The following is an 18,102-nucleotide window of genomic DNA, read 5'->3' as shown; positions in this document are numbered from 1 at the left end:
CATTTCCGGTCTTTGCACTTTGGATTTCCACTGCACCATGAGGAAAAATATTAGTTATAACAAATGGACCAACCCATCGAGAATGAAGCTTACCTGGAAATAATCGAAGGTGAGAATTAAATAGAAGAACTTTTTGTCCAATGGAAAAGCTCTTCCTTGATATCATCTTGTCATGAAATGCCTTTGATTTCTCCTTGTATATTCGACTAGACTCTATGCATCATTCCGGATTTCGTCTAACTCATTCAATTGGAGCTTTCTATGTTGTCCGGCAACACTCATGTCCATGTTGTAGGCTTTGATCGCCCAATAAGCTCTGCGTTCTAACTCTACTGAAAGACGGCATGGTTTCCCATAAACTAACCGAAATGGGGACATGACATTCTAATCAGAGTCTTATAAGCAGTCATATAAGCTCACAATGCATCGTTCAAGCGCATGCTCCAATCCTTCCTACTAGGACTCACAGTTTTCTCCAAAATTTGCTTCACCCGACGGTTTGATACTTCTGCTTGACCACTAGTTTGTGGATGATAAGGTGTAGACACCTTATGTGTGACATTGTACTTCCTAAGCAACACTTCAAATGTTCTATTGCAAATGTGACTCCCTCCATCGCTGATGATTGCTCTAGGTATTCCAAATCTTGCAAAGATGTTAGTCTTAATAAAATCTGAAACAATTCTTGAATCATTAGTTTTGGTGGCTTTTGCTTCCACCCATTTAGAAACATAATCCACAGCCAATAAAATGTAAAGAAAACCATTAGAAGATGGAAAAGGTCCCATGAAATCAATGCCCCACACATCAAAGATCGCAACAATCAAAATAGGGGTTTGTGGCATTTGATTTCTTGGGCCCAAGTTACCTGTTCATTGACAACGATCACATGTTGTACAAAACTCATATGCATCCTTAAACAAACTAGGCCAATAAAAACCACTCTTTAACACCTTAAGAGTTGTCCTCTTTGCTCCAAAATGGTCGCCACATGCATAAGAATGACAAAAAGTTAGAATAGATTTAAACTCAGATTCGGGGACACACCTTATAATCAATTGATCAGGACAATATTTCCATAAAGAAGGATCATCCCACTCATAGTATTTGGCAATTTTGACAAGCTTATCTTTCTGAGCATGTGTAAAATCATCCGGAATCTTTTTGGTGACCTTGTAATTGATAATATCTGCATACCAAGGGTCAGTAACCTTTAATGAAAACAATTGCTTATCCGGAAAACTCTCACGTAAAGGGATGAGATCTTCCTCTGTGTTTGAATGCACAAGTCTGCTAAGATGATTTGCTACAACATTCTCACTCCATTTCTTATCCTTGATCTCCAAGTCAAGCTCTTGAAGTAGAAGTATCCATCGAATGAGTCACGGTTTTGCATCTTTTTTTGTGAGTAGATACTTCAAAGCTGCATGGTTAGAAAACACAATAACTTTAGTCCCAATCAGATAAGATCTAAATTTTTCTAAAGCAAATACAACAGCTAAAAACTCATTCTCTGTTGTTGAATAATTCAATTGTGCATCATTAAGTGTTTGAGACGCATAATAGATGATATGTGGCACTTTGTTTACACGCTACCCTAGAATTGCACCGACGGCATAGTCGGAAGCATCGCATATCAACTTAAAAGGTAAACTCCAATCTGGTGGCATGATCATAGGAGTCGTGGATAACAACTTCTTAATCTTGTTAAATGCTACCACACACTCTTCATTCATATCAAATGTTACATCTTTTTGAAGCAAATGGCACAAAGGTCTAGAAATCATTGATAAGTCCTTCATAAACCTATGGTAGAAACCTGCATGTCCAAGAAAAGAACGAACCTCCCTAACAGTAGTAGGGAGAGCTAAAGAGCTAACAAGTTCTACTTTAGACTTATCAACTTCAATTCCATTTTCATATATGATATGCCTTAGAACTAATCCATGTGAAACCATGAAATGACATTTTTCCCAATTTAAGATCAGATTAGTATCTTGGCAACGTTTTAAAACTAAGGACAAATTATGTAGAAATGTATCAAATGAATCACCATAAACTGAAAAATCATCCATGAACACTTCAATTATTTTCTCAATCATATCAGAAAAGATACTTACCATACACCTTTGAAATGTGGCAGGGGCGTTGCAAAGTCCAAATGGCATCCTCCGGTATGCAAATGTGCCAAAAGGACATGTGAAAGTTGTCTTTTCTTGATCCTCCGGAGCAACTGCAATCTGATTATATCCAGAATAGCCATCAAGAAAGCAATAATGAGAATGACCAGCTAACCTTTCTAACATTTGATCAATGAATAGCACTGGAAAGTGATCATTGCGTGTGCTGCTATTTATCTTCCGATAATCTGTACAGACTCTTCAACTATTTTGCACATGTGTAGGCACTAGCTTATTAGCTTCATTCTTAACAACTATGACTTTGAATCGCTTCGGAACTACTTGAACGGGGCTCACCCACTTGCTGTCCGAGATAGGATATATGATGCCAACATCAAGAAGTTTGATAACCTCTTTCTTGACGACCTCCATCATAAGTGGGTTCAAACGGCGTTGAGCTTCCCTTGTTGGTTTTGCACCTTCCTCCAACATAATCCTATGCATATATGTAGCTGGATTTATACCTTTGATATCTGCAATACTCCAAGCTATGGCAGTTTTGTGATCCTTTAGTATCTGGATCAGTTTCTCCCTCTCTTTTGCTATGAGTTATGATGATATGATAACCGGTAATGTTTCATCCTCTTCTAAAAATGCATACCTCAGATGTTCAGGAATCGGTTTAAGCTCCAATTTGGGTGCCTGAATCACCGAAGGAAGAGTTTTTTTCGTTAGAAGTAGGAAGAGAAATAAAATAGGAAGAAGACTTACCACGAATTGGTGAAAGGGACTCAAGAGCAGCCACTGTTTGGCTTAATTCTTCTTCAATGTGCTCAGAATAATTAAGATTTCCATGTGTCATGCTATGCACTAATGCCTTCTCTAAATTATCGTGTCCCACACCTTTATTAAAACAATCCTGCACAAAATAGTCAAACACATCAATAGACAAACAAGATTCAAAATCACTAGGGTACCTCATAGCATTGAAGATTTTGAACTTGATGCTTTCTCCATCAATTTCCATGGTTAAGGTACCATCATAGACATCAATCTTCGTACGTGCCGTTCTAAGGAATGGTCTTCCCAATATAAGAGGAAGTGCAGTAGGCATAGGGTGATGTTCCATCTCAAGAACAAAAAAGTCAGCGGGAAAAATGAGCTCATTCACTTGCACAAGTACATCCTCCAATAGGCCTTTGGGATATCTATTTGAACGATCTACCAACTGGATTACTACCTTTGTTTCCTTCAAGTCTCCAAGGTTCAATGATTCATAAACTGAATAAGGCATCAGATTGTTGGATGCCCCCAAATCACACAATGCTCTCCAAAACTCTTTCCCTCCGATTACACATGGAATGGTAAAGCTACCGGCATCTTTCCACTTCGGTGGTAGCTTCTTCTGCAAAACAGTTGATACTTCCTCGCTTAATGCCATAGTTTCTTGATCATTGAATCTCCTCTTGTTCGTACAAGGCTCTTTAAGGAACTTTACATACTTGGGCACTTGTTTTATGGCATCTAAAAGAGGTAAGTTCACTTGGACTTTCCGAAAAGTATCCAAGATTTCCTTATCAATTTACTCTTTCTTAGAAAAGTATCCAAGATTTCCTTATCAGTTTACTCTTTCTTAGACTTCATAAACCTATGAGGAAAAGGAACAGGGACACGTGAGTTAAATGAATTTTGAACTTCTTTACTTACCTTATCAGAATCTTTTGTGTTTAATTCTGTAGCTTTAGGAGACTTTTCAGTTTCTGTTGAAGCTTCATTTTGCTTAAGATTCTTGGTTTGTAGCTCCCCTTGCTCATTTGTATCTTTTCTGGTCCTCTTTTGCATCCTTGGCTACTCAAAAGCTTCTTTTCCACTCCTTAAAGTCACAACATTCATCTGCTCCGCATTTAGATTCACCACGGTCTGGCTAGGCAACCTTCCTGGTTGGTGTTGTTGCCCCATCAAACTTGCTAACTGACTTATTTAGCACTCAAGGTTTTTAATTGCTTTGTCTATTTTCTGTTGATGAGATTGAGTAGAGTTAGCTAAAGAAGCAATTAAATCCTCAAGAGACTTACTTGGAGCTTGTTGTTGTTAAGGCTGAAATGGTGCCTGCGGTCTTGCTTGAAAGAAGCCAGGTGGACGGTTATAGCTGTTGGGAATAGATTATTATCCGTTGTCTTGATTGTTCCACTTTAAGTGTGGATGATCGCGCCATCTCGCGTTATAGTTGTTGGAGTATGGATCATACTTTTGCCTTTGTTGCTCCTAAAACCCTCCTAACGCATTAGCTTGCTCAAGACCACCTTGATCCATTAATGAAGGGCACATGTCCGTGGCATGTCCCATCATTGAACATACACCGCACACCTATTTTGGAGCCACCATAACCTGTTGCACAAGATTAGTCAAGTTAGCTAATTGTAATTCAATATTAGAATTAGCACTTACCTCATTAACTTTCTTAAGAGGTAGCTCATCTCTTCCTCCAAATTGTCGTGTATTGCCAGCAATGTTCTTTAATAATGCCTTAGCATTTGTTGGTGTCTTGTCCATAAATGCTCCTCCACTTGCTGCATCAAGCATTACACGATCAGTACCACACAATCCTTCATAAAAATACTTTATTAAAAGATGCTCTGAAATCTGATGATTAGGACAAGATGCAACTAAATGTGTGAATCACTCATAGTAATCTCCAAAGGGCTCTCCATGTTGTTGTTAGATTGCACATATGTCTTTCCTTGTGCTTGCAACTTTTGTGGCCAGAAAATATTGCTCTAAGAATGCTTGCTTCACCTCGTTCCATGTGTTCATTGATCCCGGAGGTAAATTGTAAAGTCACTCCTTTGCCTTAGCTTCTAATGTAAATGGGAATGCCCTCAACTTGACTTGCTCCTTATCAACATTTACTGGTCTCATTCCCGAGCATACCACGTGAAACTCCATGAGATGCTTGTTGGCATCCTCTGTTGAGAAACCATGGAACTTAGGCAAGTAGTGAATCATGCTGAACTTGAGCTCAAATCCTCCTTCTACATTTGGATATGTGATGCACAATGGTTGTTGATCCGTATTTGGCATTGCCAATTCCCTCAAAGTACGGTTATCAGCCATGCCTTCTTGTGGTTCTTCCTCCTCTTCCGAACTCAAATGTGGTGGAAAAGATGGTGGTAAAGACACTGATGCACACTTCTGCTTGATTTTTCTCTGAAGCTTTTGAAGTGTTCGTTCAAGCTCAGGATCGTAGGAAGCAAGATCAATGTTCTTGGACCATCGAGTATGCATATACTACGAAGAGTACTTGAAATAAAAACAAAAACAAAAACACTAATTAGGCAAGAAAATAAAACAATAGAAAAATAAGTAATTAGAAATAACAATCCCCGGTGACACGACGCCAAAACTTTGATAGGATTAAAAGCACACCACAAAGTAGCACACAAATGTCCTATTGATTTTCCTTATTAACACAAAAATTTATCAATTGTAACATATGAAAATAAGGGTCTTTCCCACAGAAGATTGTTTTATCTAACTACTTAAAATGTCACAAAAACTGGTTGCTGTCCCTACTGACCAGCCACCAAAAAATAATTATTAGACCAACTTACACTTATCTAAAGTCTACGAAATTTTATATGAACACACTAGACACACAGAGATACACTCACACAAAGTTTTAGGATTTTTGGAGTTGATATGCTATTTAAATTAAATTGAACAAAAACAGGACAGAACAGATTTTAAGTATTTCACAAATTAAGAAAAACGAGTTAGGGGAATTGCTATCCACCACCAAATAATCATGCAAACATGTTATGTTTCATTCAAATTCCTTTTATTTCCGGATGAAGATGCTCAAGTTTGCTCAATGTAAGAACTCAACCTATTACTCTTTCTTATTTAGTATGTTAAGAGAATGGTGTTTTCAACTTAACTTAGTTCCTAGCATGCAATCTAGAATGACGTGTTCATAGATTTAACAAGTAGAAATCATTAAGAACGAAAAGAGTTTGAGTCATCATAAGGCATCGTAAGAACTAGTGTTGTCTTACTTATCCTAGAAATTGGTTCACATGTTAATCGCAATTAATAATTACTACTCTAGAACATATGTAGGTCCTCATTCGACAAGGGCAGGCACACACATATTTATAGCGTTAGAATCCTAGATATGCTTACTACATATGCATCCATGGAAAACAAATAAAGAATTCATCAATGAGACAAGTAGTGAACCAATTTTCATCCATTCATAAAAGTAATTCAAATGAAATGTCATAACAAACTTGCAATCATATTCATGGGTTCAAAACAGCCCCTAACTACTAAAAATTTAGTTGCACATTATTATCAAATAAAACCAAAAGAAAGACATGAGTTTGAGAAGATAAAACCAAGAGGAGAGAATGCCAAGATTTCTTCCTTCCTTTCCTTCCTTTCCACAAAGCTGCCTTGTCCTTTTTCTTTTCTACTTTTTTTCCTTTCTCTTCTTTTTCCAACCTGCTACCTGCAGCATTTCCCCTTTTTAACTTGCTGCCCCATTTTCTTCTTCTTAACTCACCCACTAACAGCCATTTAGTGATGGCAATAAGTGAGAGGAAATGGTAAAACAATTGTAACTTTTTGGGTTGCCTTTATGCCAATTACTCCCACTTAATCCTCATCTTTATTTCCATTTCCTCTGATATTTGAATAGGTGTCAGCTGGCTTGTTCTTGGCTGCATCAGTTTTGGCTGCTAGATTTATTGGGTTTATTGCTTTCATTGCAATTACAAACTGCTCAGTTTCTTGTGAACCTTTCAGTGTTAAAATGGCCATAACTTCTTCTTCAAAATTGATATTAACAATCCACGAAATGATCCAGAAAATAGACATCCGTAGCTTTCCAAGCATATAAGGTTCATTCTCTAATTCATTTTGATCTGTTCACAACTTTCTTCCAAAGTCAGCTGACCTGCACAGGTAGTTTTGACGAATTTGTTACTTAAAATCCCACTTGTGCTATTTTTCTTTTCTTTGCTTGACAAATCCTAGAAAACACAAAAACAAAGTAAATAGCTCAAAAATATAAGGAACTAACTAAGAAAAGACAAGTGAATTTGATATAAAATATATATAAATATGAGCTTATCAAACGCATCGACAACCAAATTATTCTTCAATAGTTCCCTACATGAACAACATAATAGAGATACAATCAAAGATCATTAAGCTTTGTGAAAATCATCAGCATTGACAAGGCATTCGTAACTATGAACAGCATGATACTCCTGCCAAGAATTTACTTAACACGATTGTGACTAGCAACCTCCACTACTTATGAATATAAGTTCATAACAATTAGGTGAAACTCCCTTATATTCTAGTATCAAATTCATGCATGCAAACTAAGTATGCATCCTTAATCAACAAACAAGAATAAGTTCTAAATTAAACAGTCAAGCAAATTGCATTCACGATTTATGAAATCATAACTGGAAGTAATCAATTCATATTGCAAATATGTTCATGGCTTGGAATTCTCCTCTAGCTAAAATGAGTTTAGCTCCTCATGTTCACAATTAAACAAAGATAACTTAAATTAAATATTGAAAACAAAGGAGGAATTACACCTAAAAATGTTCCAGCAATCCAACAATCTTGAATCGCAGGCAAGGGTCCAAGCTATCCTCTCCTTCCCTGCAAAATTGCGACACAAGGGTGAATGGTTCTGAAAATAGGCTATTGTGTATGGTGAATGGGTGATGGTTCTTATTTAGGTGCGGCAAAGGGAAGGGGAAAAGAGGAAAGGAGAAGCACCCTATAGGAATGGGTTTAGGTCTTCTAGAATCATTATTTAAGTGTCCTAAAATAATTAAGGATCCTTTTTTGCAGCTGAAACCTAGGTGGTAAAGGATTAGGAAAGGGATAGGACAAAATAAGGTAACTTGGCTAACATTCCTTCTTTATTGTTGGACTCCTTGATTTCTTTTGTCTTGAATTTATTTCCTTCATTTCTTTGCTCATTCCTAGCCTCCTTTGAACTTCAAATTCGTCCATCCACCTTGCTCCAAGCATGTGTTATCCATTCCAAGCCCAAAACTACTCCAAATTGCACTTTCTTGCTACTTTAGCCCTTTGGACCTACAAGCACACGAAAATAGCTTAAAATACTAAAATAACTAGGAACTAACAACATAAATGCAGGAAAACAAGCTAACTAAGTTGCATAAATATGCTCCTATCATGTCCAAAAGTGATCTTCAAGTCAATAATTTTGGATTCATTATCTATTTTAATGGACTGCAAGTCACTTTTAATTAATTCAATGGATCGGGACCAAATAGGGTCGATCGTAGAAGCAAAAATAATTATAACATTTGGGTTGAAATTATTTAGAATGCCAAAAATTAGCATTGGGTCAAAAAAAGAATGCAGCCCAACACACTTCGATTGGCTGCAATACACGGCCTTGCAAATAAAAGTTGCAGGCCTTTGGGGACACGGCTACAAGGCAGCCCAGATGACTGCTAATGGGCTTGGGTCATGGCTTCAAAACAGCCCAGAAGGTTGCATATGGCAGTAGACCAAGAGAGAGCAGCCTAGCAGAAAATTTAATGGTTGTTGTCCAAACTCTATAGCCCGACAACTGCAGGCTGCGGGTTAGGTTGTGTGAAGCTGCTACAGGCAATAAGGAAGTGGGCTGGGGGCTGCAGGCCTATCAAATGGGAAAAGCCAAGCGCGGGCTTTGGTTTTGTGCACAGAAAAGCCCAAAAAGGAGCTGTAGTTAGTGATAGTGCAACTTAGCTCAAATGGCGCATCTTCAGGCCGGTACTCAACTATATTTTTCCCTTTTTTTTCGACATCTAGGGTTTGAAAAACCCTAATTGATTCTAATTTATTTCGATTCTTTGACTTATAAATTCCACATAGCAAAAATTGCGTAATGCATGAAACAAGTATATATATCAGAAGGAAAATATAAACATATAGGGGTTCATGCATCATGGGGAATGTTATCATGCTTCAAGGTTGGCTCAAATATCTTTATTTTAAGCGTACCTGATTGGTAGAAAAACAACAAAAGCCTTTGAATTTGTAGAAGATCCTTCTCGGAAAGCCAGGATTGCATCTCCAATGCGTTGTATCACATTCAACACAGAAAAATTAAATTGAATCAGTAGCATGTAGATCAATTCAATAAAATAATAAATTGATCATAAAAAGAATGATTAAAATGTAATACTCTCTGATTGAAGAATAAACTCTCTTTAGCGCAGCATTAAGAGCGTGCTGATAACGTGTTGTAGGCATAATTTACTGAACAATTATGGAGGCCAGAAAGAGAGAGGGTGCGGCATAGAGAGAGAAGAGAAAGATGTGTAATTGTGGGTGTGTTCTATTCCACCCCATTGTGCCTTTATTTATAGTAGTAGGGAAGGTTAATTCCTTACCCTTTTAGGATTACTACTCTTAATAGGTAATCAACTCCTAATAGGAATATAAAGAGATATTCCTAGATCTACTAGGATTTAAACAATCACATTTCTAATCTAATAGGATTGCAAAAGAAAACATAATACTAAATTAGTACATGTATACTACATTGTCACAAATATTATTCAAAACATAAAAAAAAAAAAACATTTATCTTTTAAGTATTACATATCCCAAAATAAGAGTCTAATGAAAAAATATTAGAACATTATTACAAAATACCAAATGTTCAAGGATATGCAAAATGAAAGGAGTTGCATTTCAAGGTTGAGGAAACCTTGCACGTTTTTTACAATAAAACCCTTCAATTTTCATCAATCACTAAGGGAAATGGTATTGGTTTATTTTGAACTCCCTTAAAAATACTATTCATAAGGGTTTGTATGGTTTTAAAAGGTCAAATGACGATGTACACATCCTCAAAGCAGAGAGGATGCCATAACGAGCATTTGCATATTTTTTTCACTTGTAAATTAATTATTATGTGTTTGGTTTTTTTTTTTTTTAAATTACTTGATATTTTTATTTTTAATGTGTTTTATAATTTTTTTTAATCTCACTATTTGCCTATAGACTATGGTATACTACAAAAATATAAATTCGGCTATGGGTGGGCGGGGGTATGGGTCGAGCATGTCTTTCGATCTTCTGCCTACAGCCTACTAAAAAATTCAAATTTTTAAATTTATATAGAATAATAATACAATAATACATATTTTAATATACAATATATACATATATTCTATCACTATTGTATTTTATAGTAAGTTTTGTTTAGTAGTTTTAAAAAATGGATACTTTGGATGTGGTCCTTAGTTATGAATATTCTTTGATTAAAAACCTTGTTGGTTTTTAATTTTTGATCGAGGTCCCTGAAATTAATGTGATAATTTATTTTTATGTACGTTACTATATTTTTTAAATTAAAAATTATAAATTTTAGTTGTTTATATAAATGAGATTTTAAATAAAAAAAACCATAATTTATGGGATTAAAATTATCAAAATAATTTTTTTCTTAACGTGTTGAAATGGGTTATACGCGTGTCACTCTCGTGTAAACCCGTTAAGGACACGTTATCAAAGAGTTCTTATCGTGTGAACCGATAACGTTCCAATTAGTTATCCTGTTGACCCAAAACCTGTTATTTTCATGTCTTTTACGTGTCGTGTAAGAAATTACTAGGTTTATTATAGTAGTATTTATAGAGAAACTTGCTAGAGCAGGTTACAAATTATTCTCTCTGAATTTTGAAACACCAAATACAGTTAATATAGAGCTATTAGCCAGGAGGATGACAATTTATAATGTCATGTATTTCTCCAACAATCAGCAGCAGTTGTTTGTTCATGTTAACACTGCAACACCATTGATTAACCGCCTATGCCGCCTAGGCGCTAGGCCACTGTCCACCGCCAGACTAGCGCCTAACATTTTTTAGAATCTTACTACTATTTACGAGCCGGGACGCCACTACTACTAGTACTAGTACATATCATTTTACAATTCATTGGGGCTGCATGGCCATAAGGGCATTTGGTTATGTCTCAGTTGCTTCATTTTTTGTGGCTTCTGCTTTTCCCCACTCTGCTTCCTGGCGACTTGTCATTTACCTGATTTGTGCTTGTTTTTTCAAGTGGCTCTGCATTTTTTTTCCGGAAACCAGTGCTGCCGATGGGTAACCTACTCTTTGAACTAGGCCAAGGTCTACGGACAAGTCGACTTTTGCCCCTCAACACAACAGATTTGTTTGTAAGATAATTAGAATGTCTAAGACCATCTCCAAAGAAGATGTCAAATTTTGAACACAAAATTTAAATTTGAAAGCTTATGTGTTACAGCCCACTAAATATGCCAGCCCACAATCCAAGCCAGCTGTAGACCAGCCTAAAATGGACTGAGTGAGGAACCGGCCTATTTGACGTCATGCTGGCGTCAGCATGACATTAGCGAAGGCCAGATTTTTTTTTTTTTTTTGCGTCAAGCACATGGAAAACACTCAAGCGTGGGCACACGTTCCTAACAGCAAATAGATGGCAGCCCCGCCGATGCAGGCACACTAAAGGTGCATAAGACATGGCCACGTGGCGCGTCTTCGGTCGTTGGATTTCCAACGATTAAAAAAATTGAAATTCAAACCCAACGGCTAATGACGTGGCAACATCTGGGCCGTACAATTCCTAGATCAAAGGTCCAGGATTTTCGGCCAGAAACATACAAAAAAAAGAAAAGAAAATGTCAGAATTCTTAACGTTGGCCACGTGTCCAATTTCTGGGCCGTTAGATTTCAATCTTTTTCAAATCCAAAACGGTCCAGATTAATTAACTTAATAAAAATTATTTGAAAATTATTAAATTTTTTTTTTAATGCAGAAAAAAAAAACAAAAATTTATTTTTTTTTTCTATAAATATCTAACCGTCATCTTACACCTTACACCACATTTCAATACTTTCAACACTTTGAACCAAAGGTTTCATATACTTTTGAGTGCAAAAAATGGTTACTTGGACAGTCATGAAAGATGTTACGTTGTGTGAACGCTAGGTCAAATGAGTCATGACCCGATTATGGGTCATGAGATGCAGTTGCGAGAACTTTGGAATAGAATTACTATAGCATTTTGCAAGAGGCTTGGAGAAGATGCAAGAAGTAGTCAAGGCCTTCAAGGTCGTTAGAAAAAACTCAAAAACTCACTTACTAGCTGGAAAACGCCCCCTCTCAGGCTTTCTCTAATCAGAGCAGTGGCATAAGTTTAGCGGATCAGACAATATTTTTATTTATTTATTTGTATTCCACCAGCATCAATATTTTAATTTATTTATTTGTATTACACCCGCATGTTATAATATTATCTTATCCTGCATTTATAGACACTTCAAGCACAAGCATGGTACAATACGAACAACAAAAACAAATCATTCACCAAATGAGAGTGTTTGAATGTTGTGAAGGATTGTCCCAGATACAAACTTGTGCCAACCGGTCCAGAAGTTGTCATGCACAACATCCCTTAACACAGTTCGCCAGAAGCAGACCCGACCCAACAAAAGGGAAACACATTTGAAGAGTGGGAAGGGACGCCTGAAGCAGTGCCGGAGCCGACTCGTCGGTCCCTAAGGCCTCAAGGTAAAAAGATGGCAAAGAAAAAATAGAGTTCTTCCAAAAATGACTACACAAAATATATGGACAAACTTGCTCGCCAAGGTGAACTAACCAGGGCGCGGGACATGACTAGAGATGAGGCAAAAGCTGCGACTATGCAAGCAATCTTAGCAGCTACTAAGAGACGTGATGCGGCAAATGAGAGACAAAGAAAACTGCTTAATCGAGAATTGGAGATGCTTAGAGAAGAAAGGATGGCTCAAGCAAATTGTGACACCATGAACAAGCCTCTCGTAGGAATGTCTTTGAATTTTAAATGTCTTTGGACATTGGAAAAATAGAACATGGTGCGAAGGAGGTGTGCAAGAAACGAGCGAACGAGTGGAAGGGGTTCTAGACTTTATATAATTTCTAATTTATTTTTGTACTTTATGTAATTTCGTATTTGTTTTTAGTATTTTATATAATTTCATATTTATTTCAAGTACTTTATGTAATTTCTTATTTATTTGTAGTACCTTATGTAATTTCTTATTTATTTGTAGTACTTTATGTAATTTCTTACTTGTGCAGTACTTTATGTAATTTCTTATTTATTTTTGTAGTTTTTGTAATTCTTATTTATTTCTAGTTCTTTATATAATTTCATATTTATTTTTAGTACTTTATTTTAAACACACCAAATAAAATTACATAAACATACCAAAATAAAATTACATAAACATACCAAATAAAAGACACAAGGACACCAAATAAAATTGCATAAACACACCAAATAAAATTACATAAACACACCAAATAAAATTACATAAACTCACCAAATAAACTTAAAAAGACACACCAAATAAAATTACATAAACTCACCAAATGAAACTTAAAAACACACCCCAAATAAACTAAGAACTTTATTCTTCGACCAGAAGCTCCTTTTAAGTTTCTTCACCTTGTTTCAATTCCCACAAGTGCTCAATCAAGTCACTTTGACGTCTTAAGTGCATGTATGGTCGTTGCATTGAAGTGTACCGTTCAATGATCAATTGATTGTAACATCCATCCCTTTCTAATGACTTGTGTTGCATTGGATCTTCGGTGCGGTCATGAGCACAATATACACATATTCTAGAATTGTTCATCGTGTCCGGCTCGTACTCATCGATGACATCATAATAATACTCATCTTCCACAATCACGTTGTGGAGAATGATACACGTCATCATGATGGATCGAAGAGCCTCGACATCAAATATTATGGCAGCAGCCCTAACAATTGCCCAACGAGCTTGCAGGATACCAACACAATGCTCCACATCCTTCCTACACCCTTCTTGACATCTTGCGAAGTGTTTTTCATTTTCATTCTCACTTTGTGGATGTGGCACTATTTTGACAAACGATGTCCACCTTTGGTAAATGCCATCTGTTAGGCAGCATGCTCCTTCATATTTATGTCCATTGACCCAATATGTGACTTTCGGTGCTTATCCTTGCAGCGCCTCGTCGACACTGGAGATTGGGTAAGGAAATTGAGGTCATTTTGAGATCTTGGAACACCAAAAAAAGCATACCAAATCCATATATCAAATGATGTCACTGCTTCCAAAATGGTACTTTTGGCTCATTTTCTGTCACAATAAGCTCCTTGCCATGTACTTGGACAGTTTTTCCAGGCCCAATGCATACACTAGATACTTCCAATCATTCCAGGAAAGTCTTGCATCTCACCCTTCTTCAAAATCCTTCGTAGGTCCATTGTCGTGGGTTTCTAGAGGTACTCATTGTTGTAGAAGGCTTCGATTGCGGAGCAAAACCTCATCAGGAACTCTAGAACAATTGATTTTCTCATACTCGTTATCTCATCCACTTGGTCTGCAGATACTCCATATGCAAGCATCCGCAAGGCAGCAGCTCAAGAAGAAGACCTAGAACATGAAAAGCATTTTTTTTTTTTTGCACAAAGTATGGATCATGGTTGCAAATAGCAATCATGATTTTGTTAAACAAACTTTGTCGCATTCTAAAACGACATCTTAAAATATGATCAGGGAATAATCTGTTGGGGATAAAATAATCTTCCAAGAGATCTTCACCTCTTTTTTCCCTCCTTTTTTATCCAAGTTTCCGGCATGTCTGGGTTTGGAGATTTACCCACAGCTTGCATGACACATGGGAATGTGAAGCTCTCTGCCTTCTATGTCCATCGTCCTCTTCCTCTTCCATTACGAACGTCTTACCTCTACCATCCTTGATATTGAACAATTCTTCATGTTCTGCCAACAATTTTTTTGTTGCTCATCGGTTTCATACAATCTCCTTGAAGAAGACATTGTAAGAACTTAAGATTTAAAAATGATGAAGAAGGATTCTAAGCTAGTTTGAGCTTGGTGTATGAATTATGATGGATGTAGGGTTTATATAAACAAACAAAAAAAAAGGATGAGGTTGTGGATCATGCCATGTGGCGTGATTGGTTGAAAATCTTATCGAAATCTATCTTAAAGGATTGTAAATAGATAGAGACACATGGCACGTTAGGATGTGGTCCTGCTTGGTATATCCGCGATAGGGGACCATACGTATTTCAGGGGTGATCATGCTTGGTATATCCATGATGGGTGATCACTACTCGCACGATTAGATTATGCCTACGGTTTTGTTTGGTATATCCGCAATGGGGGAGCATATGCATTCTAGGGGTGATGAGGATTAGTTGTACTTGGTCCATTTTGATAGGCGATCACATTTTAGTTGGATTATGTTAAGTGGTCCAGAATCCCTACTCTTGCTCATTTCCATAAGGTTAATCCGACCCTAGATTCGAGTGAATAGAAATTGCTCACAGTAGATGTTGTTTTTATAAATTAGATTTATCATGATATTAATTGGAATCCAGATAGGGAATTATGTAGAATTCCATTATTATATTTTGTGAATTAATTTGTGATCTTATTGATTGATTAATGTAGTTAAATGTTAATATCGTGCATCTTTTATTCTTGGGGTTGGTTAATTGGAGTGATTGTGGAATGATGTTGGATATGATTATTATTACCATGATCAGAATAGTTGATCAATGTGGCTTGAAAATAATATTGTGCTTCGTTGATTCTTTGATATATTACACGCTGTGGATTGAGGTATCATGTTGAAAACATAGTGATTTATATGATGGATGGAATGGAAATCTTGAATGTTATGTGGGTTTGTTATGTAGCCCTGAACCTATTAATTTCATGCTTATTAAGTTTTAATAATTGATTGAGGAATGCTATGCTTTTCTACTTGAACGTACTGTGATAAATGTCGAAGTGTAGTGAATGATGAACTATGAATGGCTTGATCCCTTTTTAGGATACGTAGGCAGTCTAACGCTAAGATTAGATGCAGCCATGAAATAAAAGAAATTGAATACGTGGTTAAATCACTGATTGTGTTTTGGTCTTGTCTCAAAGGCAAGACATGATAGATAAACAAGAATGTGGTGATGCCACATGTCAATTTTGGTCATATGTCGGGATCGGGCGTGACATAGACTATAGAGTACTAGATCAATATCGTAGTGCACACGAGATTGGTTCTTTGGAAAATTAGGTAATATATTTTTATATGGCATAGTACTATAGTTTTATTTCTTTTTATAATTATTTTTGGTAAACTTCTCATAATTTGAATGGTTTATAGTGTTCGGTTTTTCTATACTTAGTTTAAGCAGAAAAGAGTTCTAATATAGAAAGCCTTACCGAAAATATCATTAATATAATCAAACCATAGTTCCAATACCATTTCTCCATGATGATTGTTGTAAATTGAAGGATTTTGTAAAAAATACAACATGCAAGCCTTGAGTTTTATGGCAAGGTTTTAACCTATGAGAAAAGCTTTACAACCTTGAAAAGAAAAACTATCCTTGCATATTTGATGTTTTTTATTAAGCTCTTATTTTGGAGTATGTAGTGCTTAATGACAAATGTGTTTTTATATTTTGAAATAATATTTATTTGGTAGTGTGGAATGTGCAAATTAAAAAAATATATATAATAATAACAAAATATCCTTAATGGGTCAGGTCATTTTACCCAACAGGTAAAATGACCTAGCATGTTAAAAATCCATTAAGATAATGAGTGTAATATGACCCGACCAGTTAAGACAACAGATGTTACACAACAACGACACAAACATGACAAACACGACTCTTTTACTAGGTTTACGTGAGAGTGGTTTGCTTCAGGTTTTGGACCAAATTGAAGAAGTTCACAAGCTGCCAAAACAAATCCTTTGGACCTGATTAAAAAATACAAATCGTTTGGACCAAATTGAAGAAGTTCACAAGCCTCCAAAACAATTCCTTTTTTTTTTTTTTTTTTTGGTTAAACTGGCAATAAATTAACCAAGCATAAAGCCAATATTACAAAGAAAGTCCACAATAGGACTAACAGAGGGGAGAAAACCAACCACTCCTCAAAATACAAAGGGTGAGAATGGGTTATAAGGATAAAGACGATGCAACAAAGCAAAATCGTCTCCCATATAACACCCACAAAAAACACTATACAGAGGGAGGGCATGGCAAACCATCTCTATCAAGGATATGCACCAGCGAAGATGGGGGTCTGTGAAGGAAAAATTGTGTCCTAGCTAAGAACATGTGAGAATATTTGAACACATAGGCAAACTATTAACATATTAAAGTAGGCATGCATTCAAAAACAATTCTAAAAAACCCAGGACTTTCAAAGCCAAGTGAATGGTGAACCAAGAGACTCTTCAACAACATTAAAGAGAAGGAAGGATTTAGAGATTCATTACCCTTGAAGCTCATCCTTGTTTACACAAGGGATTCACCCAAGTAGAGGGCCTTCAAGTCACCTCCTAGCTCCTTGGATCTTCCTTGTGTTTTTCTTCATTTTGATGCTCCTTTGCTCCTTGAGGATGTGAGGAAAGGATCTCCAAGAACACCAAAGATTTGGTGTCTCTAAGTCTCCACACCAAGGATGAGGTGTGAAGATGAAATGGATGACTTAGAGAAGAAAAGATTGCTAGCTATCTCTTCCCTAAGTGGCCGGCCTCTTTTAGAGAAAAAGGGAGAAAGTGTTCCTCATCTTTGTCTCAAGAAAACCCTAATGAGGTAAAAGCTATAAAGATGCTTTTATATCTTTTTTCTTAGGTGAGTGGCAAACTTGCAATTAAGCAAAACTTCCCATTTCCCTCACTATGGCCGGCCATCTTAAGTGATTGGGCTATTTGCCCATATTTGTTTTAGTTGTCATACAACTTAAACATAATGGACCTAGTGGACCAAATCCTTTTGGACCCCGAAGCCTAAAACTAACTTAAAAGCCCAATACGAACCTTTCGTATAATTAATCAACTAATTAATTAACCTTGACCATTTTTCATT

General features: G+C 36.4%; 1 protein-coding gene across 1 annotated transcript; it reads right to left on the bottom strand.

The window, feature by feature from the left end:
• Positions 1 to 416: 416 nt before the first annotated feature.
• Positions 417 to 3,561, bottom strand: LOC139197715 (uncharacterized). Its single transcript, XM_070825665.1, has 5 exons — positions 2,892 to 3,561; positions 2,478 to 2,722; positions 2,121 to 2,240; positions 1,070 to 1,211; positions 417 to 868 (listed from the first exon to the last, which is right to left on the bottom strand). Exons 1-5 carry the CDS (start codon positions 3,559 to 3,561, stop codon positions 417 to 419), a joined length of 1,629 nt encoding a protein of 542 aa, XP_070681766.1.
• Positions 3,562 to 18,102: the final 14,541 nt, after the last annotated feature.

This window comes from Malus domestica, chromosome 07, assembly GCF_042453785.1.
Source record: "Malus domestica chromosome 07, GDT2T_hap1".
Taxonomy (NCBI): domain Eukaryota; kingdom Viridiplantae; phylum Streptophyta; class Magnoliopsida; order Rosales; family Rosaceae; genus Malus; species Malus domestica.
Note: the sequence above shows the minus strand (reverse complement) of the source record. Positions and strands in the feature narration are given on the sequence as shown.

Bases quoted from the DNA above. Each gene is read 5' to 3' on its own strand.
- LOC139197715 (XM_070825665.1), bottom strand. From the start codon at position 3,561: ATGGCATTAAGCGAGGAAGTATCAACTGTTTTGCAGAAGAAGCTACCA. The intron at 2,241-2,477 runs GTGAGCCCCGTT...GGATATAATCAG, and splicing joins CTATCTCGGACAGCAAGTGG to ATTGCAGTTGCTCCGGAGGA. The intron at 1,212-2,120 runs GTAAGTATCTTT...TTTTCATTAAAG, and splicing joins CCACATTTCAAAGGTGTATG to GTTACTGACCCTTGGTATGC.